General features: G+C 40.3%; 4 protein-coding genes across 8 annotated transcripts; 3 read left to right on the top strand and 1 right to left on the bottom strand.

The window, feature by feature from the left end:
• The first annotated feature begins 883 nt into the window (after positions 1–883).
• syf2 (SYF2 pre-mRNA-splicing factor) lies at positions 884–5,977 on the top strand. The gene is made up of 7 exons (XM_058090969.2): positions 884–962; positions 1,248–1,346; positions 1,855–1,980; positions 2,796–2,913; positions 3,511–3,601; positions 4,790–4,888; positions 5,660–5,977. The coding sequence occupies exons 1-7, from the start codon at positions 945–947 to the stop codon at positions 5,823–5,825; spliced, it is 717 nt and encodes a 238-aa protein (XP_057946952.1). The 5' UTR covers positions 884–944; the 3' UTR covers positions 5,826–5,977.
• A 1,040-nt stretch (positions 5,978–7,017) lies between these two features.
• On the bottom strand, positions 7,018–9,747 carry rsrp1 (arginine/serine-rich protein 1). 4 transcript variants are annotated; one of them, XM_078796017.1, is made up of 6 exons: positions 9,510–9,744; positions 8,831–9,203; positions 8,679–8,755; positions 8,437–8,606; positions 7,416–7,490; positions 7,018–7,343 (listed from the first exon to the last, which is right to left on the bottom strand). In XM_078796017.1, the coding sequence occupies exons 2-6, from the start codon at positions 9,187–9,189 to the stop codon at positions 7,185–7,187; spliced, it is 840 nt and encodes a 279-aa protein (XP_078652143.1). In that variant the 5' UTR covers positions 9,190–9,203; positions 9,510–9,744; the 3' UTR covers positions 7,018–7,184. The 4 variants fall into 4 exon arrangements, 2 of the variants coding, with proteins under 2 accessions (XP_078652143.1, XP_057946951.2); XM_058090968.2 differs by having other exon boundaries at positions 8,679–9,203; positions 9,510–9,743; XR_013629735.1 differs by lacking the exons at positions 7,018–7,343; positions 7,416–7,490 and adding an exon at positions 7,497–7,809 and having other exon boundaries at positions 7,934–8,606; positions 8,679–9,203; positions 9,510–9,747.
• A 425-nt stretch (positions 9,748–10,172) lies between these two features.
• On the top strand, positions 10,173–11,678 carry mgst3b (microsomal glutathione S-transferase 3b). Its single transcript, XM_058090970.2, has 4 exons — positions 10,173–10,398; positions 10,515–10,637; positions 10,853–10,925; positions 11,328–11,678. Exons 1-4 carry the CDS (start codon positions 10,273–10,275, stop codon positions 11,426–11,428), a joined length of 423 nt encoding a protein of 140 aa, XP_057946953.1. The 5' UTR covers positions 10,173–10,272; the 3' UTR covers positions 11,429–11,678.
• A 696-nt stretch (positions 11,679–12,374) lies between these two features.
• Positions 12,375–20,518, top strand: tmem50a (transmembrane protein 50A). 2 transcript variants are annotated; one of them, XM_058090554.2, is made up of 8 exons: positions 12,375–12,495; positions 12,916–13,019; positions 13,171–13,283; positions 13,940–14,007; positions 15,248–15,340; positions 18,964–19,023; positions 20,160–20,220; positions 20,309–20,518. In XM_058090554.2, exons 2-8 carry the CDS (start codon positions 12,918–12,920, stop codon positions 20,352–20,354), a joined length of 543 nt encoding a protein of 180 aa, XP_057946537.1. In that variant the 5' UTR covers positions 12,375–12,495; positions 12,916–12,917; the 3' UTR covers positions 20,355–20,518. The 2 variants fall into 2 exon arrangements, with proteins under 2 accessions (XP_057946537.1, XP_078652295.1); XM_078796169.1 differs by lacking the exons at positions 12,375–12,495; positions 18,964–19,023 and having other exon boundaries at positions 12,605–13,019.
• The last annotated feature ends 510 nt before the right edge of the window (positions 20,519–21,028 follow it).

Here is a 21,028-nt window from a genome sequence, read left to right as displayed (position 1 = left end):
GCTTTAATCTAAGACAAAGCTCCATTTAATTACATCCTACAAAGGAGTTCTATTAGTGTAATGCAATCAAATACAGAGTGCATCCATTTGGTAAGTCAAATGTTTTGAACGTATTTGTTTTTTTTCTCAGCACATGGAATTATATTCTGGAGATAGTTTCATTAGTAAAATGATGAAAATTAATTTTCTGTTTTCAACACAGACTTTTCATGTAGCACGTGGCTGCATATTTGAGCTTTCATGCCTCCTTGCATAACCCCCAATAATACGAATGTCTGTCTTGTCTTTCCAGTTTTCATTAGTCAAGCTGTAATTTTCAAATTTTCTTTAATTATATTTTGAAAAGTGAATGATGGTCAAATGGTTGACACTCCTTACTTGTTCAGGCAGCGTGGCATCAACATGATAAGCGGTAGAAAGTGGATCGATGGATTTGTGTAAGCACAGAGGCATCATTGTGAGGAGACAAGATGCTTTGCAATTCTCCTCATGAATTCTACTCCTGATTTTACGATTTAATGGATGTATTGTAATGTATGCACAAAAAAGTTACTTTAAAATTTGTTTTAAACATGATAATTATTATAATCCATACATTTTCTATTCAGCTCATCCTCACTAGGGTCGTGGGTAATAATATAATTATTAATATTGACAATAATAATATTAATATGAATTAATATCAATATCACTGTTAATAATTATTATTAGATACATATTACACATCATTACAGTTCATCAAATCAGATAAAAATCTTAAATTAGTTTACAAAATAGCACATCATTAAATACAGTAAAAAATGTTTTGAAACAGACAGTATAAGTAAAGTATTTTACAGTTTTACAGTTTTTCACCATAGTGTACTGTCAAACGTTTAAAAAAAACCTGCGCAACATCCGCTCCATGTACGTAACTTCCGGTCGTTGTCCACCGTTTACTAGCAATGGCGTCCAGTACGGAGGTTTGTGTTTGTTTTCCGATTTTAATGTCAATTGACTCGAATTAGCTATGTTTTACTTGTGTGTTGCGCTTCAAATGTTTATATACTGTGCCTAATAGTGTATGAATTGAAACGCTCTGGCGTTGTACCGACATTGTTGTAAGGCTAATGTGAGCTAACGGCAGAGCATTACAATCCTCAAGACGCGTTCTGATTTTTGGTCGTGTTTGACTTGTTTTTGTTCAGGATTTGCCATTGTGTATGTTAGAGTTATTGGATTTACTAACTAAACGGTGTGGCTTCCAGGAGAAGAGTACACCCACCGAGCAGGAGCCGACTGAAAGTATCACGTCATCGAAGAGAGAGGAGAGACTACGTAAATTCCGAGAGTTGCATTTTAAACGGGTAAGATTTGGGTTTGTAATGATAGGTTTTGCCTGTTGTCAGCTATATGGAGGTGACTAACTTCTAAGTGTCCCTTCTGTGTCAATTAGCCATGTTAACAGGTTCTTCTAAATCGTGTATACCCATAGATTGTTCTCATTTCGACCGTGTTCTAGTATACCAGCACAAAAACAAAGACAGCCATGTCCAGACATGAGGTGAATTGAGGCCATTTGATGTCATGTTTACAATTTGCATAACGGACAGAATGAGAAGAAGCGCCTTGAACCAAGCTCCGGTCCAAATTTTTGGTGACAATGAGGGAGAGGGCACAGACCAGCATAGCCAGGCCTCCTCACCCGGGTGGGCAAGGCTCGCGTGAGGATGACATGTCGGCTGCCACGCTAACTAGCACCATGCAACATTTGCGCTTGTGTAATAAAATCATGGTTTGAAATTAGACCACATCTTTTTTTGTGCAACTGAACTATATGATGTCTTGACAGTTACTTTCTATTTACCTGTACAGAATGAAGCACGCAAGCTTAATCACCAGGAAGTTGTCGAGGAGGATAAGAGACTGAAACTCCCCTCCAACTGGGAGGCTAAAAAAGCCAGACTGGAGTGGGAAGTTGCTGAAGATGAAAGGAAACGGGTATGTACAGTTGTATGCAGAGTAAACATCTCTATGAAGCACTAAATGTTGCATGGTTATTTGTTCCCACAAGGTATAGGTGTATTGATGGCTTCAGTTCTGTCACATTTAATGTGGCCTGCGTTTCTCCTCCCAAAAACGACGCCATACTTTAGACACCGGTGCATGTTTTGCCAGCAAGGCGACTATGTCGAAGCCTTCTTGGCAATGTTGGTCAGGGGCTCAGTTGGATTATGAAGATTTTTTTTATTTTGTTTTTCTTTCAGACCTGTCTTGCACATCATTCCAGAGGTGTGGCTCACTCCTGCATGCATGCTCGGGGGTTGCTACACCTTTGTTGATTATTTAATTATTGCAGAAATGCTTGATGCAAGAAACACTCATGTGGGTTGAGCTGACAAACCTTTACTTAAAGTTGATTAAATGTATAATTACTACAACTTCTGCTCAGATATCAACAAGTTGCAAGCAGCTGTCTAACTCTGACTGGGGGAAAAACAGCCGCACATCACTTGCTTGTGCTGTGAACACAAAGTTGGATTGGATTGCCTGATGTGCATAAAGCACTTACTGTGTGCTTCCAATGATGCCTCTCGCACCGCCACTTCCATTATATTATCATAAAGCCTGTCACAATAATGGGTTTATCGAATAATTAAAAAAAGTACTTCCTGTTTCCCAGAGTGCTTTGCTGTACATTTTTTGTAATAGGTTGGAAAGCACATGGTTAGAGCTCACATAGTAGTTGGTTAATACAGTTAGATTTTTCTCTTTTCTTATGGTAGTTTTGTAAGTATTGTGACTTTGTTTTTCAGGAATGTGCTACAAGGGGTGAGGACTACAACAGAGTGAAACTCCTGGACATCACGGCTGATGATGCAGAGCGGTGGGAGAGAAAGAAAAAGAAGAAAAACCCTGACACCGGATTTGCAGGTTTGTATGCACTGGAGTCCACACAGATTCAGCTCTTTTTTTATTTTATTGTTGCGATTGGTACAGTATAGAGGAGTGATTCTCAGCTGGTGCGACTCAAAAGTGGGTCGCCAGTCTAACAGGAAAAAAAAGAAAATTGTAACGACTGCAATGTTTGTGAAAAGTTGATTTCTTGCACATTTTGGGCCCCGCAACGCCACTTGAGCATTTTAAGTCACCGCATTATCTTTCATTTTCATTTCAATGGTGCCTTTTGATCAGCTGTCGACACATGACACAGTGCTCTTCACTTAATTCATAAATAACCCAGTCTGTTAATGGTAAATACTGCTGAAGATAGCAGAAGAAGGCTTCAAATTGATCTGGTCACACATTGCTTTCCCCTGTTTACATTCACTCCTAATAGAGTTAGTGTTGCCACTATGATTTTAACATGCTTTAACGTTTGTCAGGAAGGGATATGGAACTTTAGTGATCTTCTTTTTTTAGGGTGTGTATCTACTAAAAGAGCTTTGTCTGTCAAATATGACTGCTATCTTCTTATCACAAGTTATCACCAAATATTCTCTCACACATCATCATCATATCCAAATCCAGGTTATGCTGAGGCACAATTCAGACAGTACCAGAGGCTCACCAAGCAGATCAGACCCGACATGCAAAACTATGAGAAACAGCGAGAAGAATGGTGAGTGTATTTTGGTTCATGTATTTGGTCAGAGGTACAGCATATGTGTGTCACGATATGACTCGGGTATAGACTGCTGCATGTATGGAAACTTACACATACAGGTCGTCCTCGGGTTACGTCATTCTAGCTTTTCAACACGGTTAGAGGATCACGGTGTGTCGCAGCCAACGCTGGGCAACAGTCGCCTGTATGGGCAGTAAATAACCCCATAAACTAATTGCATTACTCGGACTAGATGACTGCTCTCTCACCTGAAGCCCAGCTATGTGTTACCTGGAAGTTACTGACATTGAAAGTCTCCTTAAAGAAAGCGTCTCGTCCAAAGTAATAGATGTCTGGAAAAAGTAAGTAAAATAAGTTTTTGTCTAGGTGATTATTATGTGGGGGTTTTTTTCACATCAGATTAGCGGAGATTCAGCCAAATAGGGTGGGTGTTATTTTCTTAACTGCCCATTTTGGGGCAGGGGGCCTGGCAGTCAGGCCGGTGGAATTGCCCTAATGGTGCCCCTGGCCAACAGCACTCTTCATAAATAAATAGAAAAAGTTACAGTCAATCCATGAATACATGGATACAGTCACAATCACCTCTAGTATTGATTGGTTTCATTTACATTCAATTTAGGTGTATATTTGAATTGGATCAAAACTCAACTTGTATCAGTCGAGGAACAAAACGCATACGTAACCTGAGGATTTCCTGTACTTTTTTTTTTTTCTTTACAAATATCTGACAAGACCCACATAAATGATGTATGTGCCCATCTAGGCTGTAATAACCATGACTAGTCAAGCATAATCAATCACAAGGATTTGCTTGGTTTAATCATCCTGGTATTCACTCCATCACATGTGTACAAAGTACATTTTGTACATAAACTGTTGCACCCAAGTTTGCCCTAGGGATAGTTTCATCCAGACTGTACTGTAATTTAAAGATTTTAAGGTCTAGATCTACTTCATGCACATGAAGGTCAAACAAGTGCCTGCAGGTTTTTTTGCCCTTAAATGTTGCCGTATGCAGAACCGTGAATGATGCACCGACACATTTTGCCCCGGGCAACACTGTCATCTTTCCTCAGAATGACCAAGCTCACAGTAGTAGAATAGAGAAGCCATTTTTAAGTGTGGTAAAATGCTGATTGGTTATGGTAGGGCATTTATAATTTCTTTTGCCGTACTCCACAGTGGTGAGGACTTCCACCCCACAGCCAATAGCCTGATCCATGGCACGCATGTCCCGGCCCAGGAGAGCATTGACCGAATGGTGGAAGATGTCGAGAAACAGTAAGCCTCAGTCAAAAGGAGATGGCACTGGAATCACACACTTTCCCATCCCGCCCTTTCTCTTCAACACACCTTTGTGCTGAATGGTTATTGCTGCCTTCTGCCAGTCCTCTGAAATGATGGGAAAGTATTCTTTCTCCTCAGTGGAATGAATAGAATTAACTCAAGAATGTTCCCAAAGGCACCATGTATGCTTAGCCTGTGTGAATGTGGCTGCCTTATTCAATTCTAACACCCAAATAATCCAAATGGTTTTGATGAATTTCTCCCACACACAAACAAATCTCCTGCCGGCCACAAAATTAGACAGATCGGGGGAAAAAAGATTTATTACCAGATTTATTATTATAGAAGCGCACTACCCATAATTGGAACAGTTTTATGTTTTTGGCAAACTTTCACATTTTGTAGTTCAACCCATTTTTTTAATGATTAAGGGACTTTTTACCAAAGGGTTGATCTTCGATCAATTTATCGATGTTTACTAGAGAAGGTTGGAGTTGGCTTTCTTAATTGTAAAAAAAGTGCTTGTGTATTGGAATGCAACCTCTGTTAGCATACGTTTGGCCTACTTTTCTGTTGCAAACAGAAATTTTGCCTCAGTTCACGTAAATATCCCAGTTAGCGTACAATATGGTGTGCATGTTGTTGTGTTAGCATACGTTACTGCAGTACAAGATTGAAAGCTCACTGTATTTTCTTGGTTGGTGTTAGCCCAGTTTCATTGTCCTAATTATCAACCACTAAGCCGCTGTATTTGCATTTCTGCAGAATTGAGAAGCGGGCCAAATACAGCCGACGCAGGCCTTACAACGACGATGCAGATATTGACTACATTAACGAGAGGAACGCCAAATTCAACAAGAAGGCCGAACGCTTCTATGGCAAATACACGGCAGAGATCAAGCAGAACTTGGAGAGAGGCACTGCTGTCTGAGTTGTCCCATTTGTGGATGCGTTTCATTATAGGTCATGAAAATGAGTGGCTTATTACATGTGTTTTTATGTACAGTTTAAGAAGTCACTTCTCACCCTTACTTTTTAAATAAACCACTTCCAATGATCCATCAATGAAGAACACTAGTTATGCTTTGCGTGTCTCATGACAGCCCGCGTTTTCAATTGTGAGCGTGAGAATTAACTGCCATTAAGTGGCATCAAACCGCAGGGCTTGTTTGGCGGTAAATGTTCACTGATAAATATGTTTGATGTAAGCGCAGTGATAAGGAACAACAGGAGCGTAATTCAATTCATTATCATTCCTGTCTTGTCTAACTTGCCTCAAGCAGCAACATGAGCAAGAGGGCCTTGTGACTGAGGAGATAAAAGGAATGGCAAGTCATTCCCATGCCACATTGTCCCACTAAGGCTCTTACAGCAGTTAATTAATTTGAGCTGTTAACTACTTATCGGAATAATACTCAGTTTTACTTGTTATGATTGTGTAACAGTCAAAGTTGAATTTGAATTGCCATTCACATACAACTCACCGAAGAACACCCAATGAAGAAAAAACATGCAAGCATTTTAATATCAGTCATGTCAACACTGATCTGGTCTATACATGAGGTTGAAAGTTGACAACATCTATTGATATCAGTCAAAAGTGACTGCATGTGCCATTTGCAACTTCGTCATGTGGGCTGCCCAATATATTCTGTTAAAAGGGTTAACAGAAAGCAGTACTCATTGCCAATTGGATAAATAGCCTAGGGAAAAAATCCATATATGGTACAACAGCGACATTGTGTGGTCTTCATAAAAACTGCATTGGGTGATTTTGTGCACACTTGTCCACAGTAATATGAAAGTATTCTGATTGGATCACAATATCAAGAGAAAAAACAGTTACGGCTCTTGTCTGACCTTGTGAGGAAGACGTCATGCTTAATGCCATACAAGCAAGTCTGTAGCTAGATTGCATAGCATGGCTTCACATTATTATGCTTCCATTCCATATCCTGTATATTTACCAACAGTAGTAGTTGTAGCACACATTCCATTTTTTGGTCTGGCTTGAATATGAAATGACAGAATATTTATTTTTCATAATGGAATTAAGGTTTCCACGCACACCCTGCAATTTGCCATTTGGGAAACCCTAGTCTATGGAGCCAAGAAAGGACAGGTTTACTTTCATCACAAAATTTTATTGGAGCAACATAAACACAGAACCAAGGGAAAGAAATAATCCCACCTGAATGATTTCAACACTTCTTCCCACTTAAATCGTTTGGGGAAAAAAATCACTATAAACTGACTATGTACAGTACTTGCAGCATTGTTGATGCCCATCCTAATGTGTCTTCTTGCGTTTTTGTTTGCGTGCACTGGAGGACTGGCTGGACATGACTGGGATCCAGTGGCCATAGGGCCTGCTGCTTTCATAGCTGTCAACTCTGGTAGTTACCTCTGTACTAGATGGAGAGGTCGCTGTTGGCTTCGCCACACAGTTCTGGAAAAACAAGATCATTGAAATAAAAACACATTCAGAGAAATAAAACAAATACTGATTGTGGCCGCTTACATTGATGTTGAAGGTTATGGCTTTCAATTTTGGGGACATCTTCAGGCTGGTGGTAGTGGCTTCTGGATCATTGCTCTGTTTCATAAAGACAAAAGTAGCACAGCTAGTAAGACAGGAGAATTGGTGCTTCACTTTTGCATTGTATACTCATATTACTATGTTCTCATTTTACTGCTTTAGCACTTCTACTGCACAAAAACCACATGCATATTTATTTAGTCTCACAGTTGTCTGAGCCGATTCCTCGGCAAGCACCTCATGTACCAACTTATCTTTGGCATATGGAGAAGACTTCTTCATCGGGTTTTAGTTCTTGACAGGAATACTACATAGCACACTCCCGCACTCCATCAGCGAGTGGTGGATTCTGCTAAATAACGACGACCCATTTCAACTGCAAACCATAGATACATTTGTCATGTCAACACAGTACTGTCTGTAGTACGTAGCGCAACTGTCCTCAAATTGCGTGTGTACATTTCTATGTGTATCATTTACGTGTGTGTTCATCCATTTACAGTTTAAAGAACGCATTGTGTGCAGGACAAAAATCATCAGTCAACCTTTCACGCAAACTTATTGTCGTCACCCAAGTCACATGACAGCCTTTTAATCCCAGGTGCCGATGAGTGAAGAAGACCAGTGTCATGTTATCTACGAAGACAGGAATAAATACAGAAAGTATGTGCATTCCCTCAGGGTTCCAAAAGGTCAACACAAGACACAGGAAATACATCACAAACACGCACTTGTATTGACAGTTGTTTGTAAACATTTTGTCACCATGTGTGGAGCTTACTATTGTTTCAAATAGTTTTTATATCAAATTATCCACACGATCTTGAATATTACTATGCATTTACAACTCCATAATAGAACTGACATTGCCCCCATGTTTGGCTGATGCACCTACGTAATTTACTGCAATAATTTGCTATCAGAATGGTACTTACTCTCCCCGTTGGACACTGACCAAACCTAATCTTGGTAGTATGATGTGTATAGTGTACCAGACACCCACCTTTGATGACATCTTTTCAGGGTGTGGTCTCACCCATGGCTCTGGAGAGGCCAACGTCCATTCTGGCTCCTCTGTCAGAATTGGTTTCACACTCTCAGGAAGTTGCAGTTTCTCCACTCCCAGCAGCTTCATAGCATTGACTTTTGCCGTTTTCAGAAGTTCTCGTTTATCTGAGGGAGACAAAAAATACCGAAAATGTAATCGTGTTCATGTGTGCATGCAATTTTAATGATTTTATTTACCTTCCAAGCTCAAACTGACTGAACTTCCGGATGACCCAGAGGAGCTCCTGTAGGCTCTGGATGGCGATCTGGAAAACCTGTTAAATCGACTCTCAGCTGTACTGCGCCTCCTCCAACCCATTGAAGACTTGTAATAAGACCTGGAGCATGACCTGGAACTGGAGCGTCTACGGTACCTGCAGTACCTGTCTGGCGAGGGTGAGGGGCTGTAGGATCGAGACTGGGCCCTACAGCTGCGGGATGAGCGGTGGCGGTCATAATTGTATCTTTGATGGCTGCGGCAGTGGGAATGTCTATGACAACGAGGATGCGAGCGCGACCTGGAACGAGAGGAGGAACCACTGCTGGATGATGAAGACCTGTGCTGTCCCCTGTAGGTGTCACAGGTCGGGGAGGGTCTACTTTTATAACTGGAGTAGTGAGATGAAGGGCTACTCTGATCAGAACACCCACTGAGACCATCACTCTGGTCAACACCGGCCATTGGATCAGTCTCGTCTCCTTTGGTCATTGTCTTGGGACAAACTGAGGGAAGAATACAAAACATGTTACTGAGTGCTCCAAAGTAAAGTGCAAAAACAAGAAAATGTAACGCTGCGATTTGGAGGTTGATTGCGCAACCGTGTTTTGCCTTGTTGGTCACGTGCTAACACGTTACGTAATGACAACGTACTGGAAAATTCCACACGAGGCAGGCTAGCATGCTAGTTTTAGATGACATGTTTTCTCTCTCTATTCGAGCTATGTCGATTGATAACATCACAAGAACATTAAAACACGCATTTGGTACACATGGGTGACAAAGACAAACATAAAAAATGAGACTCTTACCAGATAAGCGAGCACTTGTGTTGAAACCGTATCTGGGGTAACGACGATATTAACCAGTACTATGCGGACACCTTTTGAAAAGTAACCAGCGAAAGATTTTTTTAGAAGGTATTGAAAATATCGTGGATAAACCGATCTATTTCCGCGACCGTTCACGTCTCTACTCTTCTGCTGTCGTCACTACAGTTCGAGCACAGGGCGTACAGTACCTCTCTTCTGGAAAATTCCACTCAGCTTCTTCTTCTTCTACTTTGTTAGTTGTATTTCTGCTTCTTCGACGCCCTCTACCGGCCTTTGTGAATTAACGCATTCTAAATATGTTATAAAAGATAAAAAAACACACAATCTAGTCAGCCATTCCGCAATATCACACATTTATTTCACAAGAGGACTTTTGTGAATATTGGCAGAAATAATAACAAATTCATAGAAAGCGCCGAACTGTGCAATGCAGTATGTACGGGGTAATTTGCATAAATTGCATATCTGCTATAAGAATATCCGGAATATAAACATCACATACCATGTATCAGCATTTTTAAATGACTTAAATGTTTCACTGGAAATCTCGCGATATGTCGTGGGCCTAACTTATGTAAAGAGTCTCGCGATGTTTTATTCATTATTTCCGTACAGTAATGGCAAGAAAGGTCTCGCGATATTTTACATAATAAATATCCGCGCAATCAACGCGCTGCGAGTCGGATTCTGCAAAGTGCAAACTTCCTTTCCTTCTGTAAAGGCCTAGAAATATCGACCAAAGATGGATATTCTGACTGTTTTGCCCTCAAATTTTGGGTATGTTATATTCACGTATCTGTACAGCTGGATTATGCTCGGGTATCTCGCTGTAAAAGTTGGAGCAGCAAGGAAGAAGTACAATGTTAAGGTAGGCTAATGTTTTGATATTACATTCAACACTATTTCTATTTTTACAGAAATAGTATGGGACAGTCACTGTGTTTATTTTCTGTATGTAATCGTTTCGTGTGTTATATTGTGCAGTATCCATCGATGTACAGTGACAAGGAGCAAGTATTCAACTGTATCCAGAGAGCACACCAGAATACCCTTGAGGTGTATCCTCAGTGGCTTGTTTTCCAGACCATCGCAGCCCTTGTCTACCCGGTATGTCATATATTTTATAATTTGTTCATAAGACCAGACGTATATGCATTGACAATGCTTTATTGACGCTTCCAGTTGCGTGGGAGTGGCCTTCTTGAACTTTGAAACAAATCCCCTTGATAATAAGAGTCAGCACCAAATGAAGTTGTCACAATGAGTTAGCACATTTTTCACTTTTTTTTTCTTAATCTCCCTTGTTCTTTGCCTCTTTGTAGTTATCAGCGTCAGTGCTGGGGGCCATTTGGGTGACCAGCAGGTTTTCCTATGCCTGGGGCTATTACACTGGAGGTAAGACTAGTATTTGCAATAAATCCATCCATCAATTATTTGCTGGTTATCCTCATTAAGGATTGCGGGTATGCTGGAGCCTATACCTTGTCGGCATTCAATTGCAGGGCACATATAGACAAACAATCTTTCACACTGACATTCACACCTAAGGACAAAAGGACCGTTTAGAGTCGACAATTAACCTAACATGTAACCAGCTGAACTTTGTTCAGTGATTGATAAAGTTTAGGTGTGGATACAGCCAGCTGAAAAATCCAAACTCTGCTTGTACAACAGATTGTTGCCTCTTGAGTACATTTGCATGATAGTTTAAAGGTACTGGCTTTCCACAGAAATCAATCTAACTTAAAGAAAGCAATATAATATGCAGTATTGTAACATACTTTTGTTTCATTGCAGATCCTGCCAAGAGGATGAATGGTGCCTATGGCTACATTGGATACTTCGGGGTCATCCTTCTTTCCATATCTGTTGCCTTGCAGTTGCTTGGCGTTTTTTAAGATCATTCTCATCTCTTACCATGTACTGTAACTGAAAATATCACTGATTTAATTTACCACTATTTTGCAATGTGACAGAGTTCCATTAGATTGCAACATTAATTCCAAACCTTTGCTACTACCAAATATGCTGTTGTGATATGCTATGTTTTATTGACTGATGACATAATGATTTTTTTATGTCATGTTTTCCTTGATATTCTCTTCACAAATATAAAATAAAACACAGTGCTTTGTTTGACCATTTTTACTTTGTGGTCCCATAGTGGTTCAGTCCCTGTGCACTAGGCTGTGTGTGTGTGTGTGGGGGGGGTGATTCAATACAAACTATTTCAGATTGGACCGATTTCCTGAATGCAGCTACCATTTGACAGGAAATTTTAGATGATTATATTTCACAGTAATTAATTTTATTTATTTACAAAAGTTAGACTGCAATTAGTGAACTTTTCTTAGCTCTTTTCAGATCAAATGCTCTCACTGCTGTGTGTCTGAACAGTGAAGGTCCAGCAAAATAAAAAAAATTACTGGTCGCCAGCCAATCCAGCAAAATAAAAAAAATTACTGGTCGCCAGCCAATCACAGGGCACATATAGACAAACAACCATTCACACTCACATTCATACCTATGGACAATTTGGAGTCGCCAATTGACCTACCACGTTTTTGGAATGTGGGAGGAAACCGGAGTACTGGAGTACCGGAGAAATACCTCGCATGCACGAGCACGCAAAAGCTTAATTTATTGCTTGATTAATTTATTATTGTCATGTTTTAATCTCGCGAGATTTTGTGATACCCCAGTTAAAGACCTAGTCGATGTCAAGCATTTTTTCCAAGTCGGTAGATAGAATAATAAGAATCTGACAAGTATCCCCGGCTGTCTTCCGTATATTCAAAACAAAGCCCATTTTGTCCCACAACCCTTGAAGGCACCACTATCAATAGCTGCTCAGTGTTCCTTTCAACAAATGGTGTGGGTGTACAGCGCATGCGCGTGACCGAGCTCAACGAAGCAAAGTCGGGCTGATCCAAGGGGTCCACATCAAAAATATCGAAAATAAGAGGTATTCGCACGTTTCAAAGCGATATTACGGCATATAACGTCACGAATGTAAATACGTGTTTTTAAAACCTGTCGTAAGGGTTTGTCATAATTGTCAGCTACGTCTTAGCAAATGGACACCATTGAGGAAACGTTTGCTCGTATCAAAGCGACGAACAAAAGAACCCTGCGTCGTCTGAATAGTTTATTGAAAATACTTTCTTTTTTTAAGGCTCGAAACACTTGTAGTCGTCTAAATGTGTCAGAGGTTTAAATTTCTGATTGACAATCCGGAATGACACTGTTGTTTGTCGGAAAATGGAGCATCATCCCTATGCTGTAGCAGTGTCATGCTAAGATTACTTTGTCGTATTGTACAAACTGTAATGCTTGTGTGTTCTTGTTGAATAGAAACGCTAACCAAGCTTACTTCCTCCCTCAGTCATGTCTGGGTTTCTGGATGGGATTCGATGCGGGGACTGCGAGTGCAGTGTGGACTGGGGCGAAAAAAGAAACTCAATCGCCTCCATAGCTGCTGGAGTTCTGGTATATTTTCTGGACACTATAATTCCGCTATCAATTGAACACAATGTTTATTTGTTTTTGGTGTTTTATGCAGTTGTGTAATATACTAATGTCCCATGTTTACATGTATGGATTTATGCTGTGCCAAAATATTGGTCTTGTCTCATTGCAGTTCTTTACTGGTTGGTGGATCATCATAGATGCAGCAGTGAAGTATCCGCAACAGGCAGAGTTCCCCCATGCTTATCACACATGTGGAGTCATCGCTACATTGGCTTTTCTCATGTAAGACTGGCTGAACACACTGCCAATGTATTACTTTGTGTTCTTTAATGTTTCGTATATGCATACCACACTGAGTTTATGAATTATGTTTCAGCATGATTTTAACTCCCATCTGTCCATTTTGTCCCCGTTAAGCCCAGACTTCCCAGTCCCTGGCCACTGCTTCCAGTTCCACCAGGAGTCACACCAAGGCATTCCCAGGCCTGCTGTGAGACATAATCCCTCCAGCTTGTCCTAGGTCTGCCTTGGGGCCGTCTCCCGGCTGGGCCTGCTGGGAATACCTCGTTTAGGGAGGAGTCTGGGAGGCATCTGAACTATCCTCCAACAAACAGACCCAAATTCAAAATTTCAACACCCTAAATAAAATCCCCATTAATCCAGATATAAATGCTCAACATTTCTGAAGCATTCAGTTCTCATGTGGCTTTCTCAAGGTCTTACACAGGAGGTGCACAAAGTCCACTTAGGTCAATCATGTGACATGTGATGGCAGACGAGACGTGTCCTGTTGCTACTAGTACATTGTTGAAATTTTAATCCCCAATACCTTTATTTAATAATTCCATGTGTCCACTTGTTAAGTGAAGCCACAAGTCAATAAGCAGTTGTCACTCATACAGTAATTTTAATGGAATTGTGTATTTTTTTCTGTTTAGGATAAACGCTGTGTCAAATGGCCAGGTGAGAGGTGACAGCTACAGTGAAGGCTGCATGGGACAGACAGGTATGAGAGACATGAGATAATATGCAATCTCAGGACATTTCACAAGGTACACCAAGTGTGGTGAAATCCAAGAGCTGCATCAAAAATATAATAGTACAAAGTTGCTTTTATTTCTAATAGTTCACGTAGCATTTGCTAATGTACAACTCTTTAAGCATGGTGGAGTACAGTACTTCCAACACTGCAAATGACTGCTTTGTATTGCAGTCATGCCCATAATGAAATAAAGAACCCAAGAGTATTTTCAAATGTGTAAAAGAGCGCATTGTATCCCTAAGCACGGAGTTGTCACCTACTAATGTGCAACGGGAAAGTTCACGTGCAATTACTAAAAATAGGAAAGATATGTAATTGGTGCCAGAGTAAACATTGCGGGTAAATTTGCATTAATTGACACGGACATTTATGTAATCTTCATTACTAGCAAGATCCGGTACTACTTTGTTATGACCAAATTCCCTCCACATTTAACAGCCAATCAAAAACTGTGGGTGAAACACTTTGCTCAGGATCACGTCACTCACAGGTGTAGCTGGTAACAGCCGCTTCCCCCCCCCCGTGTGCATGGCTTGCTGCTTGTTGGCAACTTTTTTTTGTTAGTATGCACTGTAAAAAATGTTCTCATTAAGAAAGCGAGGAAGTGTTTAATTTGTCATGCATTTACTCAACAAGCCGTCACGAGGGGCTTGCGGCTGGAGTGCACTTTCACATGTCCCGTGTGTGTGTGCACCACTGTGGAAGCCAGCCCCTGCCTGATGTGCCACAAAAACACAGCATAAATGAACATTTTGCCTAAACGTGACAACATAATGTACCAAAGACACTTGCTGGCCGTACGGACAATGCCCTATTAGTAATGTAATTGCATGTGACATGAAGTAGATTTGTACATGTGTGTACAGGATGTAGTATGCCAGGTTATGTATGATCCATTTATATTTGTGGACCGCAGTCCCAGGGAGATGTAGGCCATATGATGGCACGGTGCTTATATATATATATATATATGAGTGCTAGAGTGTTATTGTGTACGTTATTTTGAGTTTAATAACATCAAATTGTGTTAAATGTTTTCAACTAGAAGCACCCTTAAAGTAAACTATGGTGTTGGCTGAGGGTCAAACAGGACGTGTGCATGTCAATTGTGTTTGTGTTTCAAAAAACATGAAGTAGACTAATCTCATATTTATAACTTCATGCAACAGTCACCCAGAAGTCAAACCTTTATCGCTCTCTGCAGGCGCTCGTGTGTGGCTCTTCATTGGCTTCATGTTGGCTTTTGGCTCACTCATTGCTTCCATGTGGATCCTGTTTGGTGGTTTTGTCGTCCCCGGTAAGTCCTATTTTTGTCTGCTTGGCACATCTACAGTCATGGAAAAAAAAATATTGCACCACCCCTATTTTAATGCTTGCTAAAGGTACCTATGTTTGGACAAATTATGGTGACAACAAAAATAGCTCACAAACATTTTTTTGTCAGTACAATGCCATAGTTATTTATGTACAAACTTAACCGATTTTTGTTATCAAGAAATATATGGATGTTGCTGGATGGCAGCTCTTACTTAAACTCTTATGAGCTATAATCATATTTGTCTAAACAAACCTTTAGTTGTACCAGGCAATAAAACTGATCAATGAACTGAACAAACTGGGGTGATCTACCTTTTCCATGACTGTATTTGGCGGTACAGGGTTTCCGCAAGGATGTTTTGAAGCCGTGGTAGTGGTCGGCAATGCTGCTGCTGCTGCATCATTGTGGTAGAACTTTTTTTTTTTTAATACTCAAATTTACTGTGGTCAATAATGTCAACATTAGGGTTGTTTTCATTGGCCTGAACAACAAATGCATGAGTTAACTTTAAATAGCTTTCTCACTGCCTTTTCTTCCTGTCCTTATCTCAAGTGCCAACAGGGCAGACAGGTGATTTTGTTCATGTTTTACAAAAAAAGCATGTTTTATGTTTTCATATTTGACAATTTATTTCACATTAATTGTGGTCAATATGTAAATAAAGGGCTATACTTGTTAAGGCAGCTCTGTGTGTTCTGCTGAGTTTTTAGTGTTTAATAGTGCTTTAATTTATGACTTTTGTGGTTTTTTTTGTGCCATGCCGACCCCTTCAGCAAGTGTGCAGCTGTGGATGTTTATTTTGTTACGTTTGTAGTTTGCTCCATTCTTTACACTCGGGAGCAGCTGTTAGCTTCTTAGCACCCTTTTGCTAGGCGTAGCAATCGTAGATCCCCGCGGAGATACGGAGGACGGGACGCTGCATAGCGGGTGTGGAGGTTGGAGGCGAGTCCGAATTCTGAGAGGCGCTGGTTGAGATGAAATATTATAATTATTTTATTTTGAGGAAGTGATGGCCAATTTTAAAGTAACAAACCAAGAATCAAGTTTATTTGTAATTCTAAACATAAACTGTATTTTCTCTTTTTTTGTCTCGCCTACAATGTTATGCTTTTTTCCTTACAGCACCTGTTACAATGTCATATGCAAATGATATGTAGATTTTGCAGAGAAATTGGCAACAGTGCGTGTTGCCGGTTGCCTGTCAGTCGGCAGTTGTGACAGAGCAGAGTGAAATAATGTGGTATAGTGCCAGTGCCTAGGAAAATGTCCGGGAGTGGAATGGCAGAAAAGTGAGAGAAGAAAAGCAAATTAAAAGGATGTCAGATTTAGCAAAGGAATCAGCAGCCCAGCCTCTCCAAAAAGGTTAGCCCTTCCAGCTCGAAAAAAAGGTGTGCGTGTATATACATGGATATATGTATGTACAGCATATACGTATATTTATGTGTGAATACAGTATATGTGTATACAGTGAAGAAAATAAGTATTTGAACACCCTGCTATTTTGCTATTTCTCCCACTTAGAAATCATGGAGGGGTCTGAAATTTTCATCGTAGGTGCATGTCCACTGTGAGAGAGATAAACTAAAAAGAAAAATCCAGAAATCACAATGCATGATTTTTTAACAATTTATTTGTGTGATACAGCTGCAAATAAGTATTTGAACACCTGTGTATCATCTAGAATTCTGACCCTGAAAGACCTGTTAGTCTGCCCATTAGAAGTCCACCTGCACTCCATGTATCATCCTGAATCAGATGCACCTGTTTGAGGTCGTTAGCTGCATAAAGACACCTGTCCACCCCATACAATCAGTAAGACTTTAACTTGTAACATGGCGAAGACCAAAGAGCTGTCCAAAGACACCAGAGACAAAATTGTACACCTCCACAAGGCTGGAAAGGGCTACGGAGCAATTACCAAGCAGCTTGGTGAAAAAAGGTCCACTGTTGGAGCTATCATTAGAAAATGGAAGAAGCTAAACATGACGGTCAATCTCAATCGGAGTGGAGCCCCATGCAAGATATCACCTCGTGGGGTCTCAATGATTCTAAGAAAGGTGAGGAATCAGCCCAGAACTACACGACAGGACTTGGTCAATGACCTGAAAAGAGCTGGGACCACCGTTTCCAAGGTTACTGTAGGTAATACACTAAGACGTCATGATGTGAAATCATGCATGGCACGAAAGGTTCCCCTGCTTAAACCAGCACATGTCAAGGCCCGTCTTAAGTTTGCATATGACCATTTGGATGATACAGAGGAGTCATGGGAGAAAGTTTTATGGTCAGATGAGACCAAAATAGAACTTTTTGGTCATAATTCCAATAAGCGTGTTTGGAGGAAGAAGAATGAAGAGTACAATCCGAAGAACACCATCCCAACTGTGAAGCATGGGGGTGGTAGCATCATGCTTTGGGGGTGTTTTTCTGCACATGGGACAGGACGAGTGCACTGCATTAAAGAGAGGATGACTGGGGCCGTGTATTGTGAGATTTTGGGGAACAACCTCCTTCCCTCTGTGAGAGCATTGAAGATGGGTCGTGGCTGGGTCTTCCAACACGACAACGACCCGAAGCACACAGCCAGGAAAACCAAGGAGTGGCTCCGTAAGAAGCATATCAAGGTTCTAGCATGGCCCAGCCAGTCTCCAGACCTGAACCCAATCGAAAATCTTTGGAGGGAGCTCAAACTCCGTGTTTCTCAGCGACAGCCCAGAAACCTGACTGATCTAGAGAAGATCTGTGTGGAGGAGTGGGCCAAGATCCCTCCTGCAGTGTGTGCAAACCTGGTGAAAAACTACAGGAAACGTTTGACCTCTGTAATAGCAAACAAAGGCTACTGTACCAAATATTAACATTCATTTTCTCAGGTGTTCAAATACTTATTTGCAGCTGTATCACACAAATAAATTGTTAAAAAATCATGCATTGTGATTTCTGGATTTTTCTTTTTAGTTTATCTCTCTCACAGTGGACATGCACCTACGATGAAAATTTCAGACCCCTCCATGATTTCTAAGTGGGAGAAATAGCAAAATAGCAGGGTGTTCAAATACTTATTTTCTTCACTGTATATACATTTTTACCCCCGGTTTCCATGTGGTGTGTCCAACCTGCTTTGGCTTGGGTATCCTTCCAGCATTCCTCCTCTACACTGACCGGCACAAACCGGAAGTCCTGCAGATTCTGGAAGAACTACAATGCTTTGTGTGGTTGTTATTGTGTGTAGCTCAATACAAAGGCCTCAAAAATGAGCATAATAGTTCCACTTTAATGTAACAACCTTTTTAAAATTACAGTCAGACTGTAGCACATTTATGTTCTCTTGCATTAGTAAATTGCATTGTATATGCAAACTGTTGCACAGACAACTCACTAGCAGTAAATCTTACCAAATAAGCAGTAAATGTTGATAGTACTGAACAATAAGAAGCAAGACATTAGCATACCTTCAGAGATGGAATTATTTTTCATGGGGACCAGAATTCTTGGTTGTTGCACTTGAGTGTTTGCCCTTGTCTCACTCCCTTTAAACTTAATTTAATCAGAGTAGGAAAATATTTAGCATGTATTAAATCAGTTGTCCTTCCCCCATTTACCAGATTCAAACGAGTCAACAGACCAGCCTCCCACTAACGTTACCCTTCCAAGTACGATTGAAGGTGAGCAACACTGTTCAATGACATGTCTGTCAGTGACAGAAATTTGTTGTCTTAAAGTGAGGTCATGAACACTGATCTTAACTGAGGCAAATAAGGCCTGCGGTTCTTTGGATGATGAGTCTTTTGTGACCTCTTGGATTACACTTTTTATATATTTTTTTCTCCCTTTTATGAATTTAAAATTTAAAACTACATTTTGTGTTCATTTGTTTTGTCATTGACTAACATTACAATTTGTGTGTGACAGGCAAAAAAAAAGTACTCGTATGAAACCTATCCAAGTGTTACCATATAAAAATACACATTTTACGAGGTTTTCTCTGGGTGCTCTGGTTTCCTAAATTGTGAGTGAATGATTGTGCCCTACGATTGTCTGCCGACCAGTCCAGGGTGTACCCCACCTCTCACTCCAATTCAGCTGGGATAAGCTCCAGCATACTCCTGTGGTCCTCGTGAGGATAAGCGGGATAGAGAATGGATGAATAATAAAAAGTAATAAGTTGTCATAATTATCATAGCAAAACCAGCAACAGAACAAACAGCATTTTTCCACGTGATTCCATTTAAACTTTTGCCTTTGGTAGATTGTACTCTACTGTTCTTATTATGAGGGGCATATTAGGCTCATTTTTCAACCCTGTGTATTGAGTTGTGAACTCCTTTTGAGCAGCTACACATGATAACCAGCACAGAAAGTGTTTTAGGTCTTCCGGAATCTGCACCTAGTCAGCTGTATTTCTTTGGATTTTGTGGTTCCTGCGAAAACGGTCTGTTTTAATGTATTCCACCCACGGCCCACCTCCAGGCACGCACACTCCACTGTGTTTGGTCACACTCATGAGTTCTTAAAGGGATTTCAGGTTTGTGCCGCTGGCTGCGAACTGTATACGGGTTAAATTTTGACTTTTTAACTTTTCTTTTTTTAATCTTGTTTTTGTGTTCAAGACATAAGACTGTTGCATGGAACTCACTAGCACTTTTGCACTGAAATGAGACACCTAGTTACTAAGTATGGTAAAAACCATTTCATCCAGAATACATTTCATTTTTAGGGAATGAAAGGTATTTGTTTGCGTTCATTTGGAGTTATTTTAAAATGAATACTATATAAATGAATATCCTGTGTTCTTTTGCAGCAAAGCCTGTTGTGTACCCAGGGATAGCCATTTTCTTTCAGAATGCATTCATTTTTTTCGGGTAAGTGAACAGTTCTTTGTGACCATGTTTATTCTTGAGATATTGCATTTTGCCAAATAACATAACCTTTTTCTTTTTTTTTATTCAGGGGTTTGGTGTTCAAGTTTGGACGTACAGAGGATCTGTGGCAATAGCTGACTCCCAAGTGTATCTGTCCATCGTTAAAAAACAGCTATGTTGTATGAGACAGTATGCTCCCGGCTTCAGCAATTATTCATCGCTTTATACATTTTCTTTTTTAGAGTTCAGAATTTTCATATTTAATTTATGTTTTTTGTTGCCGTTTTAAAAAACTAAACTAAACTAAACCACAACCAAGCACAAATCAGACAGGTTGAATATTTTCAACTGTGAGACATTTTATATTGTGTGTCTGCACTGTGCAGCCGTGTTAAAATGGGATACAGCTTGTAACAGATGTGTAGGGGTGCTCCGATCTGGGGTTTATGCTGCTGATTGTGATACGTATACACGCATTTATTTAAAGGAACCATAAAATCACCTAATTTACATAACATAACATAACATAATTTACATTAAACATACTTACTTTTTCAAGACTGCATATATCACTCTTGAAACAGGATGAGATGCCTTCTTAAAGGAAACTTCAATGTCCGGCGGGGTGGAGAGCACTCTGTGAACCCGGTTTCGTCCTGGGTCATCTTGTCTGATGAGTTCTGTTATTTTTTGGGGTTATTAGCTTGGCTTCTGTTGCACAAATACAGGCGAGTGTCCACATGGCCATAAGCTGCCATTTGATGATCACACAGTGAGCCTCAAACTCGCTATACTCAAAAGTATTTAA

This window comes from Doryrhamphus excisus, linkage group LG14, assembly GCF_037039965.1.
Source record: "Doryrhamphus excisus strain RoL-2023G ecotype Guam linkage group LG14, RoL_Dexc_Guam_v1.1, whole genome shotgun sequence".
NCBI classification, from domain to species: domain Eukaryota; kingdom Metazoa; phylum Chordata; class Actinopteri; order Syngnathiformes; family Syngnathidae; genus Doryrhamphus; species Doryrhamphus excisus.
Note: the sequence above shows the minus strand (reverse complement) of the source record. Positions and strands in the feature narration are given on the sequence as shown.

Coding starts and splice junctions, on each gene's coding strand:
- syf2 (XM_058090969.2), top strand. Junction 1,981..2,795: donor CTGAAGATGAAAGGAAACGG/GTATGTACAGTT, acceptor TTTGTTTTTCAG/GAATGTGCTACAAGGGGTGA. Junction 4,889..5,659: donor GTGGAAGATGTCGAGAAACA/GTAAGCCTCAGT, acceptor GCATTTCTGCAG/AATTGAGAAGCGGGCCAAAT.
- rsrp1 (XM_058090968.2), bottom strand. CDS start 9,189: ATGACCAAAGGAGACGAGACTGATCCAATGGCCGGTGTTGACCAGAGT. Junction 8,607..8,678: donor AGTCAGTTTGAGCTTGGAAG/GTAAATAAAATC, acceptor TGTCTCCCTCAG/ATAAACGAGAACTTCTGAAA. Junction 7,491..8,436: donor CTGAAAAGATGTCATCAAAG/GTGGGTGTCTGG, acceptor TTTATGAAACAG/AGCAATGATCCAGAAGCCAC.
- mgst3b (XM_058090970.2), top strand. CDS start 10,273: ATGGATATTCTGACTGTTTTGCCCTCAAATTTTGGGTATGTTATATTC. Junction 10,638..10,852: donor TCGCAGCCCTTGTCTACCCG/GTATGTCATATA, acceptor GCCTCTTTGTAG/TTATCAGCGTCAGTGCTGGG. Junction 10,926..11,327: donor CTGGGGCTATTACACTGGAG/GTAAGACTAGTA, acceptor GTTTCATTGCAG/ATCCTGCCAAGAGGATGAAT.
- tmem50a (XM_058090554.2), top strand. CDS start 12,918: ATGTCTGGGTTTCTGGATGGGATTCGATGCGGGGACTGCGAGTGCAGT. Junction 14,008..15,247: donor AGGCTGCATGGGACAGACAG/GTATGAGAGACA, acceptor CGCTCTCTGCAG/GCGCTCGTGTGTGGCTCTTC. Junction 15,341..18,963: donor TGGTGGTTTTGTCGTCCCCG/GTAAGTCCTATT, acceptor CCCATTTACCAG/ATTCAAACGAGTCAACAGAC.